Raw genomic sequence first — 18,301 nt, forward strand, 5'->3', positions numbered from 1 at the left:
TTGGATTGCCCTCTAGTGTTAGTCCTAACAACTGTGCTTAGTCCAGTGCGATCACAGTCCGCAGCAGCCTTCCCAATACATCAGGCACATCTGCCTCTGGAGAGGGGCTGGGTTCTAAAAAACATTGGCCTGCAGTGCTGGAAACTCAAACCCAACACAGGTCCCAGGCACTGAAACCAGGACTCCCGCTCCCCGGGGCTCCCCATTGCCATGGTTTTATTAGGGGTTAACCTGTGGAGCAGGTTACCCCACATCTGGCTAATGAAACCACTGTCAGAGATGGGTCAGGCCATGGGTCAGACACAGTCTGTTAATGCATAACTTCCCAGTCATCCCAGGCAGGTCATTACCCGGGGAGGAGGCGGCTGGCTTTGGACTCAATCTCTTTTACCTTCCGTCTGCCGTATCACTGGGGTTGTGGACGTGTGTGTCACGGACTTACAGATTGTGCCCACTTTTGGCCCCGTGAGGTCCATGGGGGGTGCCCCTTTCAGTGAGACAGCCCTTCTTGGGGATACACTTTCTCAGGCCCCACCACCTCCTGGAGCCGCACCTCTCTGAGCCTTAGCACGTCTGTCTCTGCCGTGGGCCCCCTCAGGGAGTCCCCTCGCTCTGGACCCCCCGGGCCTCCACCCCCGAAGGGGATGATGCAACCCTGTTCTCTAGACCGGAGTGACTCTCAGCCAGAGTAAAACAGGAGGGTTTATTGAGAGTTGAACACAGCACAGGAAACTCTCAGGGCCTCAGGCCTGGCCTCCCTCAGCCCAGCACATCCCAGTCTCTCTGCATCCAGGTGGGCTCTGCCTGCTCCCCCTCTCCAGCCCAGAGCCCCCCTGCTTCCCTGCTGGGCATCTGAGATCCCCGGCCCCAAGCCCTGCCGCTGTCCATTGTCTTCTCTCCAGGTAAACAGGGTCGTGAACTGGGGCCTCCTCTCCTCGCTTCTCTCCTCTGGCTGGAACCGGCTGGTCAGGTCACTGGGTCCTCACTCTGCAGCCCATTGTCCTCCCACTGGCCAGAACCAGCTGCAACTCCTGAGCTGGGTCTCCGGGTCGGGTCGGGGTCTCAGGTTAACGGTCGCTGGGGTATCCATCCTCTAGGCCATTGGCTGGGGTCCCAAGTCCTTTCTCTGGTCCTCTGCAACAACAAACTCCCTCTCCCCTCCCCTCGTTAAACCAGTAACACCCAGGGAAACTGAGTCCCACCCCCTCCGCATGCAAACCATTAAAACCTCACCGAAAACAAGAAAAAACATGAAAATCCCCCACTTCGTCACAGTGTGTGTGTTGGGTGTGCTGAGACTGGTGTTCTGCAGGCAACAGCTCTGTCCGGTGAACAGGACAGGAGTTTCCCCTGGCTGAGCTGAGCCAGGCGGGGCTATGCTGACCTGGCCCATCTGGGGGTCTCCTCGCCTTGGCTGCGCTGAGCTGTCTCTAAAGGTCTTCATAGATCTCCAGTGTAGCCCAAGTATAAGGCTGTATCCGTGTTTTTCAGAGGGGAACATTGTCTAATCCCACCCCAGGGGAAGGAGCCCTCATAGCCCCTGAGGTTAATTTTCACTCCTGGTTTTACTTTAGGCCAGTTGGAGAGAGGGCCCTGCCAGTCCTGTCCTGTGTGCTGCCTGCAAGAGAGCAGAGGCGAGAACATGAGCAGGAGTCTGTGAAGAAGAGAAGGAAAAGGGAGGGCCAGCAGCTGTTAATCTTTTCCCCTCAGGCAGGGCAGTGAATGGCCAGCCCGTTTGCCAGCAGGTTCTTGAGCACTGAAGTTGTGCAGGTGACAGGCACTGCCAACGGAGGGTGCCCGGACACACCCCCAAATAGGAGTCAGAAAACTGCTGCTCTGAGACTCAGCGTGAGTGGCACCTGGAGGGAATTAGGCAGAAGTGTTCCACCTCCTTGCAAAACTTTTGAGAGCAAATTCTTGTGGTTACCCATTGCAATTGCTGCAAATTATACAAGTGTCGTGTATTTTGTTCCAATGAGAGCATGCAGTTGGCTTGGGTAGGTCTGATCTGTCACTGTGTGTGTGTCTGTGTGTGTGTGTGCGTTCACGTGCGAGCATGCATACACAAACCATTCAGCTGGATTTTTTTTAGGGCTAGGGCAGTAAAGAGAAGAAAAGAAGGCAGCTCCCAGCCGCACAGATGTCTCAGAAGGCTCCCAGATGCAGGATTAGCATCTCCAGGGAGTTTTCTGCTGTTGCTATCCTTTTGATTTCGAGGGACAGACAACGCTCGTGCTGCCGGGTTGTGAATGCAGGAGCACAGCCAGGTGGAGCTGTGAGAAACTCACTTATTTAATGTCACAAGGGTGCAGGTGAGCCTGGCCTTGATGGTTTAGCTGTGGGGGGAGGGCACGCTGTGCAGGTGAAACACATTAATAAATACAATTATTTGTATGCCAGTGGCACCTATTATTAATATTATTGTTACAGGTCCCAGCCAAGATCAGGGCCCCATGGTGCTGGGGGCTGGATATGGAAGTCGTGTGAGACAGGTCCTGCCCTGAAGAGTTTCTAATCAAACTAGACAAACTACACAAAAGCATCAGGAACTTGAGTGGCTTGCTGGCGTAAAACCTAGTAAAATGTGCCCAGTGCTTTAGCAGCAAGACCCGCCTTTCCCTCCTTCTCGCTTGCTTTAACCAGCCCTAAGGGAGCCCCCGATGCTGCTTTTTACCAGGTTTTACGCAGGAATTCCAAATTCTCTGTGAGACGGATGCAAAATCATCAATCGAACCCGGGTCTGCTGCGATCAGGGAGAAACCTCACCAGAGTCTTGAGCACATTCTGTTACTGAGAGACTGTGACCTGGCTCAGGATTCTGGAGTTTGTACCGGCGCCGGATGCTCCGGCCTGGCTCTGGGTTCTGGAGTTTGTACCGGCGCCGGATGCTCCGGCCTGGCTCTGGGTTCTGGAGTTCGTACCGGCGCCGGATGCTCCGGCCTGGCTCTGGGTTCTGGAGTTCGTACCGGCGCCGGATGCTCCGGCCAGGCTCTGGGTTCTGGGGTTTGTACTGGCACCGGATGCTCCGGCCTGGCTCAGGGTTCTGGAGTTTGTACCGGCGCCGGATGCTCCGGCCAGGCTCTGGGTTCTGGGGTTCGTACCGGTGCCGGATGCTCCGGCCTGGCTCTGGGTTCTGGGGTTTGTACCGGTGCCGGATGCTCCGGCCTGGCTCTGGGTTCTGGGGTTTGTACTGGCACCGGAGGCTCCGGCCTGGCTCTGGGTTCTGGGGTTCGTACTGGCACCAGATGCTCTGACCTGGCTCAGGGTTCTGGGGTTCGTACCAGCGCCGGATGCTCTGACCTGGCTCAGGATTCTGGAGTTTGTACCGGCGCCGGATGCTCCGGCCTGGCTCTGGGTTCTGGAGTTTGTACCGGTGCCAGAGGCTCCTGTCTGGCTCTGGGTTCTGGAGTTCGTACCGGAGCCGGATGCTCCGGCCAGGCTCAGGGTTCTGGGGTTCGTACTGGCACCGGAGGCTCCGGCCAGGCTCTGGGTTCTGGAGTTCGTACCGGTGCCGGATGCTCTGACCTGGCTCAGGGTTCTGGAGTCTGTCCCGGCGCTGAGTGGCTATGACCTGGCTCTGGGTTTGCCGCGAAGGTTTTATGTTGCTCTAGATCCAGGCACTGAAGCCCCTCTACAGAAAAGAGAAGTAAACCGAAGTCTACTAATGAAACATGAAAGTGTCCCCATCCAGTATCTCCAGCAGCTAACGAGGGCCCAGTGGTGTTAGTGCTGCCATGTGACGCACCCATTGCCTGAGATTTAAAGCTAACGACCCCATTTCTAAACTAGCAATAAATACAACAGGCCCCTGTACTGCAGTGCCCCGAACTGAGCTGCCAATAACAGGAACTAGTGCAGGGCCAGCAGTTAGCATGGGCTCATTTCCAAGGGTGTTAATTTCCAGAGGCATTTCAGCTGCAGTTCATTAGAGGGCTGGTTTGTAGGGGGAGAAAGCGGCCAGGGGGGAGGGGAGTGTCGGGGACTTGGCCTAGGCCTTGGTAGGGAAAAAGTGAAGGGGTGTGTGTGTGACGCGCAGGGAGGCCGGGATTCCTCTCCGGTGGATGTCTGAAGGCTCGGATGATGGCTGTGAGGAAACCCAGGCCTGCGTCAGCTTGTCAGGGTGTTTCCAGCGATCCCGAGCAGGGCCACGCCGGGGTCACGCTGGGAGAGGTGAATGGCAGGCTGGCTCGCTTGTTGCACTTGGGAGAGGAGGCTCACCCTGTCAGCCTCGAATGGAAAGTATCCCTTGCCAGCGTCCCCCCCACCTCCCTAGAATGTCGCTGGGGGCCTGAGCACACCCCTGCCTCTTACCCCCCCACACACTTATAGGCACACGTGGGGAGAGAGGAGAGACCTGGAGAGCAGACCAGGAGGGAAGAGGGTGAGACCCAGGGACAGAGATGTGGGGAGCAAGAGTCCAAGAGACACAGAGGGAGGAGCAGGGCGCAGAGCCTCCTCGCAGCGTCTGAGCAAGGTCCTCTGTCCCAGACATGAGAAGCCCCCGAAATGCCCTGATTCCATGAGAGCTGGGAGAGGGCCAGGCCGGGCCAGGGCTGAGCTGGGACGGCTCCCACTAGGAGATCATAAATCTAAGGTTAATCTCTGGGCGGGGAGCTCTGAACCCTTCCCCACGGTTCTTGTTTCTCTGTGTGTGTGTATGTGTGTGTGTTTGTATGTGTGTGTGTGGGGGGGGGGGTTGTACACATGGGCTTTGATCTCAGCACTCAGGACAGGCTCTTCAGGGGCTGAGCAGCAGAGGTGCTGCTCATGTAACACACACACTCACACATGCACAAACACACACACAAAGTTTCTCTCTCTCCCACTGGGACAAGCACGATGCAGAGAACAAATCAGAAGCCCGAGAAAGGAAATCGAAACAGCCCCAGAAAGGGAACCGCTGATCTGAGCAGCCGACCGGTCCACCTCTGAGGTACCCACTCCTGACTCCTGCTTTACTGCCCAGACCCCAGCTCCACCCTGCCTTGTCTGGCTACAGTAGCTCCCCACACCCTTTCGGAATAGGGCTCAGACTCTCCAAGGACTGTGTGCCTTTATGTTGGTCTTTAACACAACAGCCCCAAGAACGTCATCATGTGACAAAAGAAAATCAGCCGGATGAATACCAATGCTAAGCACATGTCTCCTTAACAGACCTCCTCTCTTCTACCATTACACAGAGGTCAAGAAACCCAGCAGCCCCCAGGCCACATTGTAAAGCAGGATCAAGGAGTCTCTGTGCCAGACCTTGTGACACTGAAATTCAAAGTTATGAAAAATAGACTCCTATGAAGCTACTCATTACCAGGGTGTCTGAGAGCAGCTCCTCGGCTTTGGCTCAGAAACCTATATAATTTGGGACTCAGAGGTTTAACCCCCATCTATCAGTCTTGGGACAATATTCATGGAATTTCATTTTGCATAGAATCTAATAGAGGAGTCCCAGACCGCAGCCCTCTGGCCCATCTGTGGTTTTATAGGGGCGGCTGATGGTAAATTAGATCCATTCCCTTCTATTGGATGTGTTGTCATTTTTATGACTTTGGGGTTATATAAACAGGAGAGGGAGAGAAAGGGAGCAGGAGGGGGAGGAGAGAAGGGGGGAGCCCATTAGCCCACAATTGCTAAATTTACTTTTTCCTTCTGTGTTTTAAATGCCGGTTGGTTTGTAGAATTGCTCGCAGTTTGGGCTTCGGCTTGGAATGCAAACCCTGCAGACACACTGCAAACGGCTTTCAACATGTGTCAAAACCAAAGTTAAATAATAATACAAAACCCTGGGAGTGTGGGACTTGGGTTTCTGCACCCTGTGGCAAAGGAGGAAAGCGGCAGGGGATTTTTTAAATTTGAGTCAATTTTGTGTGTGTGTGCGCGCACCTGTGGGTGTATTTGTGTGTATGTGTGTGTGCCTGGGGGGTGATTAACCCTTTGGCTACTGTCTAAGTTTTGAATTGCTTCACCCAGTGACTGTTGCACAGAGGGGCCTGTTCACACCCAGGACTCCATAATGAGCAAGAAGCTACGGAGCTTGCCCCATCCCGCTAGCGATGTGCATGGGTCTCTAGATAACAGAGAACTTCTGAGCTGAGGCTGGGTGGGGAACATCAAATCCTGATTCCATCCCTCACCACCCAGCGAAGTGCGGGACAGGAGGGGTGATCTTCTGGCTTTCTTTGGCACATCTCTAATGACTATCTCCCCTGGATGCTGCTGTTCTCTTTGCTCTCCTGCTGGACTGAAGACCAGCCCAGAGATTGACCGTGACAAGCTGTGTGAGGCAAACAGAGAAATCTCCCAGTGTTTGTGATTGAGACTCCTGCTCTGCAATCGTTTCTTCGATTTGCTCTTTTGCCCTTTTTTGTGACCTCATATTGGAAACTGGTCTCTGCCTTGCTCATGCATCCACACCTTGGAGGTCTCTGTGATCAGATGTCTTCCTAGGAGGCATGTAGGTAACATAGACTGCTCGCCAGCCAGTAATCCCATCCAAACTCACAAGCCAAGGAGGGCTGAGGTGAAGTTGGCCTGTATTTTGATAGGAGACCTGCAACCAAAACTCCGGGTGGGGCTTTTGATGGCATTCATGATTCAGCAGGTGGTGCACTTCTTATTGAACCAGTGTGTTCAGAGGCACTGTGCTTCTGCAGCTAAGGTCTTTTGGCTGACCTGCAGAGTCGTGTAAAAGTGTGTGGTCATCCTAGATCGGGCAGGCCCCTTTCCCAGGAGTAGAGGAGTTCGGGTGACCAGACAGCAAATGTGAAAAATCGGGACAGGGGGTGGGGGGTAATAGGAGCCTATATAAGAAAAAGACCCAAAAATCAGGACTGTCCCTATAAAATCGGGACATCTGGTCACCCTACTCCTGAGTCACGTAGCCAAATGCCAACCTGCGTAATGACATTCTGCTTCACTAAATTCCCACTTATAGTTTCAACTGGATATGTTGTTCTTCACTTCCTCTTTTAAACTAGGATGTAGTTAATATAATAGCGATTAGCTGTTAAATAGCTAATATGTTCCACTTCAGAGGTGGCTGCATTTAAATGGTGGGTAAAGTTGTCATGTAATGTTATTGTGTGTGTTGTAAGTTACTGTCTGCAGGCTACAGAGAAGATAAAAGCCCTACTTCTGGTGAGGGCTCATGGAGATTCTCCATTAGCTCAAATAGTAGGCGCTTGTGTTTTGGGAACCTAAGGTTATAAATGTATTCCTGACAAGGCATATGTCCAGTGTAGCTCGCAATTCTGCTGTTTGTGTCTATGGCTTCATTACAAAGCGATGCCTGTGTGCTGTATATGGTTTGTGAAATGCTTTGGGATCCTTTGGGATGAAAGGTCCCTGTATAAATATAAGATCGTTATCATTATGCAAACAGTCCTGGAAGGGCTCTCCCACACTGACAAGCTGGCTAGGCACAGTTGAGGTATGTGTGTTTTTTCTCTGCTAATCTGTCACTTTGTAACCCTAGACCCAACTGCACTGAAAGCTCTCACTCACACCAGCTTTCAGCCCCAGTCTTGGGGCACTGGCTGGATTGCTATTGATGTGTTTATCCTAAGGGCACTCTCTTTACAGGTTCCCTGCATCGGGAACTAGTTTCTCTCAGTGAATGCACACACTTCCTGTGACCATGCCCAGGAGTTACATGCATGCACTGAGGTCAAGCATCCACCCTCTGAAAATCAGGCCCCTTTAAGGTGTCTCCAGTTGGGCACTACAAACCAAGGCCCTCAAAATCACTAGTCACTTTTGAAAAATGTTGGCCTACATAATTGTAAAACCTGGAATGTACACTCTTCATGCACCTTGTCTGTTGTTTGCATTTCACTTAACTTGGGCAATGGAGTCTGGTCAGTTTCAATTTGGTTTATGTTATATTTTTAGCCAGCCGCCCTTTGTGGCACTCATACAAACCCTGCAAGAGAATGTTTATCTCCAAACAACTAACAGTTTCAATCAATGTTTTGTAAATACCACAAAGACTTTTCTAATAATATTTGCTTTTGTAAAAAAAAAATAAAAAATTAAACAAATATTAAAAATTGGCTCCAAATTTCCAAAAATGGAACCTCCCCAGGTATATTTCTCACTGAGAACAACATAAAACCAAGGCTCAAACTTTCCAGGAGCCATGTCCTAATTTTCCAAGTTTTTTCTTAGCACCTTAGAACACTTCTCCCAACATCTCCCGGGTAAAGTGTTGGAAAGATTTGTTACAAAACTTTCCATAAATATCTCTTTGGGGGTTGAGACCAGTCATGAAAGAGAAGTTTAGTCCCTGATGTACTTTTATGTGAGGTGTAACTGAATAAAACAGAAAAGGATGAGAACCTCTTCGAGCCACACTATTGCACTGTGCAGAACTCCCATTCATATGCATCTGTAACATATATAGAGAGAGAGGTTGTTAGCTTAAACAATCGCCTCTCAATCAAGCAGGAGAGGCCTGTGGGTTTGTAGCTAAAATTACTGAGCTCTAGTCCCCACTGCTACACTGTCCTTATGATTTATGGAGCACCATAAATGGATGCAGTACTTTATCAGAGATAGACCGGACCAAACAAAGAACAGATTCTTTACCCCAAAGAGCTAAGGCCCGACTGATTGCCATACCATATACGACAGTATGGACAGGTACAGTACAGATAAACTTACAGGGATTCTGTGGTCATTGAAGCTGGAATGCTGTGTGCAACAGGAAGGTTTGCAGGAGTTTGTTGAGGGAGGAGCAGGAAGGAGTGTGGCCAGTGGCAGATATCAGCTAGGAGGCTGCTTCAGGCATATACCATCCGTGGCCACTTAGGAGCTCCTGGTTGCCACTATGCTGTATTCCATGTCCAGTCAAACTTTGCAGAGGCAGTGGGGGCAAAACTCAGGTCCCGCTGCTCCTATCACTGACGCTAAAGGAGAATTTGTGTGGCAGTACAAGGCCTGTGAAACACAGCTGAGCAGTTCTTATTACATCTAGTAGAGGGCAGGCACACACATAAGTGTTGCAGTTATGACAGCCCAACCACGTGAAAGAAACAAAGGAGACAGCCAGAAGTGGGGGCTTGGACACGTGCATGTGGTATCGCTGCCCATTGAGGTGTGATTTGAAGCCACGACCATTTTATAATGGGAACTGACCGCATGGACTGTTCCTGCATTCTTTAGCCCTCTTAGCAGCAGGGACAGTTAATCCGCATCAGTATTGCCTTGGGATACCATCATGTCCTGGAGAACACATCCTATCCCATGCCGCAATCATTGTGTGTACTGGTGAACCCAGAAAGTTATTCTGCATTTAGTGTTCAGAGGAACTGACCCAGGGGAGAAAGGCATTACAAACGGCAGAGTTATCCTCACCTGGCTAGTGGCCCGCATTTTCTAGATTCACCCTGGTTTTAATAGGTGACCCCCTGTCCAGTAATGGATCCTGAAACGTCTTTCGGCGCTCACAGGACATCAGCATGAGGCAGCCCGTGTGGCCTGAGGTGCTGATGATTTGGTGACAAGCAGATGACATTATATCACAACCTGAGCTGGTGGCTTCTGGGGAGACGTGGTCACGTTAGGTCACCGTGGGACAAAATTCAGATCCGTCTTGATACACTGGAGCGACAAGGCAAAGTTTACACGTTGTGATGCAGCAGGATGACATCACACCGAGGCCATGACGCAAGGCCATGAGCTGCAAGACAGCGGAGTAACAGCCTGACCCAGGGGCACGGTGCCCGGGCTGCGGGCCGGGGAATGATGGGATGGCATGGCTGGACTGCAATGGCATGGTTCCAGGCGGTGGTGTGATGTCACACATCACAGTGACATCACGGCTCACGTCACAACGTGTTGACGCCATCACCGGGCGAGAGGGTGACACGACACCAGCAAGCAACGTTGTCATGGCGACATCGCCGCAGGTGGTGCCCTCCGGCCGGGGCCCCGCCCAGCGAGCTCCGGCCGGGTCCGCCACGCCGGCAGGAGCGGCGCACACCTCCTCTGCGGGGCCCGCTCTCGCCTCTCGTCTCGCTGGTGCGGCCCCTCGCTTCCCGGAAACGCCAGCGGAGCAGCACCCGGAAGTGGCGGGTGGTTGGGCCGGGCTCGGCGCTGCCGTCGGGAGAGCGGCCGGCGCGGAGGGAGCCTGTCCGGGGAGCATGGGGCGAACCGCGGGGGGAGGCCAGCCGGGCGGGCACAGCGAGACTCGGGCCCCCGCCTGAACCCAGGGCCGCTGCCCCCGGGTGACCCCCCCGTCGCTTTCTCTGCCCCCCCCCCCCCGGGCCCCCCCCCCCCCGATCTGCCCCCCCCATCGCTTGCCCTGCTCCCTGCCCCCCATCTCAGGCCTCCCCACCCCGGAGTTGTCCCAGTTTCTGTCGGGGAGCCCATCCCCAGGCCTCCTTTCCCCTCCCGTGGGGTTCCCCGGTCCCTCCCGACCCTGTTTTTGCTCCGTCCCCGGGTGGTCCAGGCTCCCGCCCCACTCGCCATGGCGTCCTCTGCAGCTGCAGGGTCCAACTGGGGCCTGATCATGAACATTGTGAATAGCATCGTGGGGGTGAGCGTCCTCACCATGCCCTTCTGCTTCAGACAGGTGAGTGCGGGCTCTGGGGGTGGGCTGGAGCTGGATGTGGCGCCCGAAGCCTATACGTGGCATTTGGGTGGAACGGGCAACATGGAAAACATTTCCCTGCCCCGCAGAGCAGAAACAGAGCCGGTGGTTACAGCAGGGGACCTGAACTGCTGCATTCAGGTCTCACCTCTGCCATGGATTTGATGTGTGTCATTTTGCCTCTCTGTGCCTCAGTTTCCTTGCCTTTAAGGCAGGGGTAATACTTAATAGGGTTTGTGAAGAGTGAGTCGCTCAGGAGTGTAAGAAGCACTGGGGCCTTTGGGTGAAAGGCCCTGTGAGGCTGTGTCAGCGCGAATACATTTGGGGAATTGCACTAGCACTAGGTGCAGCTCTGTGGCGGGTAGCTACAGTAGGAGCACTGCTACTGACCATTTACCACTCTGTTACCTCATAGCAGGGACAGATAACTGGGGCGTTAGGATTTCATCAGCCAGTCGCTACTGAGGTTCTCACTGTTGGTAGTACCAGAGGTGGTGCAATGGCAGGAGGTTTCCCAATATTGCCAGTGTAGATCAGGCCTTGAAGAGCGAAGTATTCCTAGCTGGTGCGAAGGGGTACAGCGCTGTTAATAAAGGGTGGCACAAGGCCATTGGTGCTGGCAGGTTTCGTCAAAGGAGTGGGCTGTCAGCAGTGACTTCCAAGAGAAGATGACATCTGATGTACCTTTGGGTGGCGGCTGTTCTAGTTTGTAGGTAGTGTGGGAAAAGCACAACACTGGTAGTGGGAGGAGACAGAGAAACTTCATACAGTTTAGTGGCACCTTAAAGCTGCTATTCAAGCCCAGATTAATGGTGTTAAATTTGCAAATGAATTTTAGTTCTGCTGTTTCTCTTTAAAGTCTGTTTCTGAAGTTTTTTTGTTCAATGATAGTGACTTTTAAATCTGTAATAGAATAATCAGGGAGATTGAAGTGTTCACTTACTGGCTTCCTGATGTCCGATTTGTGTCCATTTCTTCTTTTGCGGAGGGACTGTCCGGTTTGGCCAATGTACATGGCAGAGGGGCATTACTGGCACATGATGGCATATATAACATTAGTGGATGTGCAGGTGAATGAGCCCTTGATGGTGTGGCTGATGTGGTTGGGTCCTCTGATGATATCGCCAGAGTAGATATGGGGACAGAGTAGGCAACGAGGTTTGCTACAGGGATTGGTTCCTGGGTTGGTGTTTCTGTGGTGTGGTGTGTAGTTGCTGGTGAGTATTTGCTTCAGGTTGGGGGGTTGTCTGTAAGCGAGGACTGGCCTGCCTCCTAAGGTTTGTGAGAGTGAGGGATGATTTTCCAGGATAGGTTGTAGATCATGGATAATGCGCTGGAGAGGTTTTAGCTGGGGGCTGTATGTGATGTACATTGGCCAAACTAGACAGTCCCTCCGCAATGAATTTTAAAATGAATTTTAGCAGAACTGAAATTCATTTGCAAATTTAACACCATTAATCTGGGCTTGAATAGGGACTGGGAGTGACTGGCTCATTACAGAAGCAGTTTTTCCTCTCCTGGAATTGACACCTCCTAATCCATTATTGGGAGTGGACTACATCCACCCTGATTGAACTGGCCCTGTCAACACTGGTTCTCCACTTGTGAAGTAACTCCCTGCTCTCCATGTGTCAGTATATAATGCCGGCATCTGTAACTTTCACTCTATGCATCCGAAGAAGTGAGGTTTTTACCCACGAAAGTTTATGCCCAAATAAATCTGTTAGTCTCTAAGGTGCCACCGGACTCCTCATTGTTTTTGTAGATACAGACTAACACGGCTACCCCCTGATACTTCAGACAGTTTACATTTTCAGCTTTTTCTCTTCTGGGAATAGATTCTGTTGTATCTACTTGCCTTTGAGATGTAGAAAAATTGACGTACGTTGTCACTAACTTTAAGAATGCCCACAAGCATGCTGGGCACCTTGCAGGACAGGCAGAAAGGTGTGGTCCCTGCCCCAAAGATCTTATGCAGTGTTGTTGCAGCCACGTCAGTCCCAGGCTATTGAGAGAGAGAAGGTGGGGGAGGTGATAGCTTTTATTGGACCATCTGCTGTTGATGAGAGACACACCCCAAAGATCTTCATCTGATTTGCCATGTGGTATAACAAGTAACTGGCAATTGGAGGGAGGGGAGAGGTTTGCTGAGAGATGTGTACTCAGCCTGTTGGTATGCACATGCACGGGTAGTTCAACCTTCTCTTTACTACTTTAAACCACTGGTGCCAGGAAGTTGTGCCCATTATACAGTTCACTTGCAGAGTGAGGGGATGCTCCAGCAGTTGCCTGAGACTGATGTTCTCATTTGCCCAACCCACCGTCTCCTTTGGAACAAGGCCTTCACACAGTAGCTTCTCCCCAAGTGTGAATAAAAAACCAGGAAGTCGACATCCTTACCAGTGCTGGGCAGCCTGTCAAGCTAGCTGGGTTTTAAGGCATTGCACACCAAGCCATAGGCTCTATATGCAAAGAGATGAGCCCTTGCGTTTCCTGTTCACGGGTGCCAGGAGCCCCAGTGACACACCTGCTTTGAATAAAATAGAACTGTGTGTCGCCACAGTGAGATTTGACACCACTTATGCCTGTTTAAAGTCACTTGTTTTCATAAATGTTCAATGATTAACACTGTCCTCTGCAAACATATATAAATCAGTGAGCCAAACAATGCTGGGAGGGTAGAGAGCTCGCTTCATAATTTGTGCTGTAAACGTATTGAACAGCCCCTGGCGCTCGTGGATAGGTGTTATGACAGATTTTTAACTCCTGGATCTACAGAATAACTACTTGCTTTACATGATTCTGTTATGAACTGTAGAGAACACTGCTGGAATGTGCCCTGAAACTGACTAGATGGCAGGACGCAAACAGCGTTACAGAAAGTTCTGTTTCATAAATTGCCCAGGTTTCACTTCTCCAGGCAAAAGTGTTGCAACTGAGCCATTTAGGAAACAGGTGGCTGCTCTGTGACTCTGCCTCAGACTGGGGCAAGTGAGTGAAATTGAACTAATACGTCACTTTTCTACTGGCTGTAGTTGAAGGCAAGGGAACTCCCTTAATAGGCTAAAATGGGGCTGGAAATGTGCAAGGGAGCCTGTAGGTGATCTGGGAGAGCAGTAAGAATGTGTGAAGTAGCAGTCGCACCAGGAAAATGGCTTGCTTTCCATCTTGTGCTTGTATTTTTTTTTTTCTTCCCATGCAGTGTGGCATTGTCCTGGGAGCCTTGCTGCTGATTTTCTGTTCCTGGATGACTCATCAATCCTGTATGTTCCTGGTGAAATCGGCCAATCTTAGCAAGCGCAGGACCTATCCAGGACTTGGTGAGAATTTTCAGCTCTGGGGCTTCACTTTTTTGTATTTTATTTTTTTTACTGCACTTTTAATTTACAACTTTCATACTAATAGTGCTGTATTATTAACATTATTTCTGGCATAGTTTTTACTGTGTTTTGCCTTCCTCGTTTATCCCTTCCTCCTGCTTCTTGTCACCAGAGGAATCTGAGGGTTTAATTCTGCCTTTGATTGTGAAGTTAATAGGCACAGAATTGTTTTGACTCGGCAGTGCAGGAGGAGGCGCTGCGGTGCTGAACGATCAAAACACAAGGTCTCAGGAGCTGGCATAGTGGGTGTTTGCTGTAAATTATTGGTCTCTGTATGAAACCCACTAGCTTCCCCAGCCAGTGTGCTGCCGAGGACATTGGGTTCTGCCAGTTGAGTGCCTGGCATAGAGCACAGGCTTCCTGGATCTCAACTGTCTGAGTGCTTATGGCAGAGCAAGGGGGAGGTGAGAGGAAACAGTGCACAAAGGTCCAAATGGCCAAGAAAATAAAACCATGAGCAAGATTCATGTGTGAGATTTTGGCAGAGTTCACCATCCCTCTTCCTTCTAGTTTGTCTACTCGGCATTGGCATCTATTTATGACCTCTCCTCTGATTCCCAAGGATACTGGGGGGAGGAGACACTTGGGTCTGGCCTCAGTTTGAATCCTCTTGATCAACATATATAATTAAGAGTTGCTGATTGAAAGCATTCCCTTCCTGGGAAACCACGGAGATCCAGGCGGAATAGCCCCTACTTGAGCTGCTGCACCAGGGGTTAGAAATCCTTCCCTGTGCTTTTTCAGCCTTCACCTTTGCAGTGGTGGGATTTCCTCCTGCAGGTGATAGAGATGGAAGATTCTCATAGCTGGAAGTCCCTTCCCGTGACCTTAAGCCCATCCTTTGTGTCCCCAATTGCCTAGTTGACTTCAATGTAACTTCTCCTGGGAGTCGGTTGAGAGAATTGGCTGGTCTCACTGTCTACAAAAGATTTGAAAGCAATATGCAGTCTGCTCGGTGTCCGTGCTGTTGACAGATGGATCCCCTCAGTGCATTAAATGACTGAGACCCATCATTTAGCTGCACAGTGCAGCTTCTGCCAAAATGTATCGACCAAAAGCAGCAAAGATGAGAAAACTCTTGTGGTCTCAAAGGTTGTTCCTCTGGGACTGAAAAGATGGCTGAGCCTTCAGGTGGAGTCTCACACGGCCCAGCGTCCCCAATACCAGCTGCCCGTAGCGCCTCTTCCACCCCCTTCCTCGATACAGTAAGCCTTTGTGTGCTGCTTCTCTCTTGTTGAAATACATAGAGTCCCCCTTCACCTTGGAGTGTCTCCCAGGAAGACGAGATCCTCTGCACTTTCCAAAGCCAAGGAGCTCAAAGACACAGAGGGCCAGTTATGCTTCCAAACTTCCTGGCACCTCCTGTCACACAAACGCTGGCACTGAAAGAAGCGCCATCCCTTCCTCCCCATCTTTGCCCTGGGAGAGGTGCCACCACAAGCAGCCAGAGGAGGGACAGCGCTGAGAGGAAAGACGTCCTCCGCGCAAATGAAAGCAGCACTCCTACAATGCATCCTAATGCATCAAGGTTGAGCGACTATACACAGACAGTCTTTGTCACCGTTTGCTTGTACGCTGTACATCTGCGAGAGATCCTGGCAGCTCCTGCAGCTGATTCTGTGGGAGGCTTTGGCAGCTCTGAAAGATGCAGGAAAGTTTTGCAAATTAACTTCAGTCAGCTAGTCCCTTCCGGAAGAACATTCAGATCACTAGATGCAATAACAAAAGAGCCAGGGTCGTGGCGGTCTAGGATAAACACCTTAATTTATGCAGCAATTCTCAATGGAGAGAATATCTGTATTCTAGCTTTTACAGCTCTTTCCCCCTTCGCTCTCATTCAGCAGCTGTCAGTGCACAGCAGCGGTGTACAACACGTTAGGCTCTTAAGAAGTGAATATTGTGTCCAAGTGAGTCTGCAGTGGGAACTGGGGAAGTGGGATGGAATTACCGCAGCTAGAGTTTGACCAGGACAGGAGTTAAAGCAGCTCCTTGCTGCTGCCAAAAGTGCTGTGGGATCTTTAAAGACTACTGGTGCTCAGGACCAGCCCCTCGTCTGCTAACAGCAGGACGAGGCACGTGGCATTGAGACGAGTGCCATGTGCTGAATCACCAAGGCCACTGGGTAGCAACCTTGGGGTTTAGTGTGGAAGAGCCTCTCCAAATCCCGACCAAATCCAGCTGTGCGCAGCTGGTGAGATTTCTGGAGTGGCTTGGCTGAGTAATTCTGCCCAGTCCATCTCCTCCTTCCTCTTTGAGAAGATAAAAGATCCAATTTTCCTAGCAGCCCCAGATGGGGCCATCTGGCATCCATGTTTGAAGCCTCATTCTCATTAAATATTATTTCAGAGTAGCCAAGGACACTGATCATTTCATAAAATCCCACGCCTAGACTGTAACCAGTGGCTCTCAGTATTGCCTGGAGGTGCCTGCACTTCTACACGCTGTAAAAAAGAGGTTTCTTGGGGTGATGCAATAACAGCCATCCTTTGTGGAGATCAGGTCATTTAACAAATCATCTCCAGGAAGGTGATTTTTCTTTTCCTGGTTGCTCGTCTTCCTGCACTCCCAGTCCTCAGGTACACACCACTTAACTGTCCCACTCAACATCTGCTTCCCCTTTTTGCCAGGACCCTTCATGCAGGGACAAGACAAAGTCCAGAGGTATTGCTTGCTCGTCCCTTTTAAATATTGCAACTTCTCTGCACGGACAGGTGGTGCCCTGGAGCCCCAGAGATCTAACAAAGACTGGATTTCACCCTACTTTTTACCATGCTATTGGCTGCCTTCTGAGTTACTCAGCAGGTGTCTTCCCACACACTTTCCTTCCCACTAGAGAGGTGGCCAGTTGATTTCCTTCATTTTCAGACTAGGGAGGTTCCAAGGAAATATGGGCTGCATGATAACATTGAAGGTCATAGAAGGCACTTCCAGAGATGAACAAACTATTTCTTGGCCACCTTCAGGCACGTATACTGTACAGCCACTGCTAGAGAAGCTCAGCGGGGAAAAACAGGCCGTTCTTTGCTTGATTCTACTAGAGTTAGTTACCCAGGACTAAAGCAAAAACAATGTGGTCTGTATTCGAACTGGAGGTCTTAACTGCCCCAACCCCCCAGTAAGATGTCTCCAAAAGTAAAAGCCGAGTTTTCCTGGCTCTTTCTTTTCAGAAAACGCAGTCATTGAAAGGATACTGATCATTTTCTGCTACAAGCTACGGCCAAAGTATAGAAAAAAAAGTCTCTTGGCAAAATCCCTGTGGTGTGGGCTGTGAATGCTGGGTATTCTGGGAATGGAATTGAACATTCTGGGCACCATTTCAGATCTCCCATCCAGCAACATCAGGCAGCTCAGTTATAATGGGAAGGAAAAAATAAAAATGGGACCTTGACTGAAATTTTGCACTGTAGTAATTTTTTGTCACACAACATCTTATACAGGCATATTTCCTCTTCCACGCTGACTTTCTTCTTCTAATGGTTGCCATGTGTAACTGCTACTTAGCGCTGCTTTTTTTTCCTCAACAGAGTAAAAAAAGAACCTGCTTTGTATCTTTCCTTCATCTTTGTTCTTGTCTGATGTGGGTTTTGCTATTGGGATGGCATGTCCGAAAAAAGAAAATGGGAGGGTGGGCAGGAGAAACCAGCCCCAAAATGCAAAACTAGCAGATTCCTGTCAAATTGCCCTTCATCACGATTATTGTTCATTTCGAACTGATGTATGTGTCACGGGCTGCACCCTCCCATGGCTCACTGTGGTGTTTTTTCTCTTTTGCTAGCATTTCATGCCTATGGAAAAGCAGGGAAAATGCTGGTGGAGACCAGGTAAAGAGCTATTCCTTTAAAATCGAAATAGTTTGAATTAGTTTATTTCGGTTAATAAAAGGCTTTTTTCCAAACCCCTACAGGGCAACTGCCTCACCATGTCTTTATTTCTTACCCCCCTGCTTTCTCTTCTTCTGAAAGCCTCCCTTGACACCTGGAATTTGGGCTGATCGCGAGCTAAACTACAGTACTTGAACTGTACTGAACTTTCACTTGCATTGTCTGCTTTGTAAGACGTTCATTCAGACAGTTGGGTCGGTAGCTCCCTTTGTTTCTGAAGGGAGAGGCAATGTTGTCTAGTAGTTAGTGAGGGACTGGGATTCAGGAGACCTGGGTTTCATTCCCTCTTCTGCTACACTTATTATGAACCCTTGGTCAAATCACTTATGGTGTGATTTACAGAGGTGATGAACATAACACTGAAATCACAGAAATTGGGTGCATTTAGTACCTCTGACAATCAGCCCATTAGCCTGCCTTGTGCCTCAGTTTCCCCCTGTCGACTAGGAGTAACA

The 18,301-nt window shown here is 50.4% G+C and overlaps 1 protein-coding gene across 2 annotated transcripts in view; it reads left to right on the forward strand.

The window, feature by feature from the left end:
• The first annotated feature begins 10,309 nt into the window (after window positions 1-10,309).
• SLC38A10 (solute carrier family 38 member 10) overlaps window positions 10,310-18,301 on the forward strand; it is a 51,484-nt gene continuing 43,492 nt past the window's right edge. The window contains exons 1-3 of one of the 2 annotated variants that reach the window (XM_034789607.1): window positions 10,310-10,567; window positions 13,788-13,905; window positions 17,741-17,786. In XM_034789607.1, coding sequence (XP_034645498.1) covers window positions 10,463-10,567; window positions 13,788-13,905; window positions 17,741-17,786 — 269 coding nt within the window. In that variant the 5' untranslated portion in view covers window positions 10,310-10,462. The remainder of the gene's footprint in view (window positions 10,568-13,787; window positions 13,906-17,740; window positions 17,787-18,301) is intronic. The other variant, XM_034789608.1, reaches the window with a different exon arrangement.

This window comes from Trachemys scripta, chromosome 14, assembly GCF_013100865.1.
Source record: "Trachemys scripta elegans isolate TJP31775 chromosome 14, CAS_Tse_1.0, whole genome shotgun sequence".
Taxonomy (NCBI): domain Eukaryota; kingdom Metazoa; phylum Chordata; order Testudines; family Emydidae; genus Trachemys; species Trachemys scripta.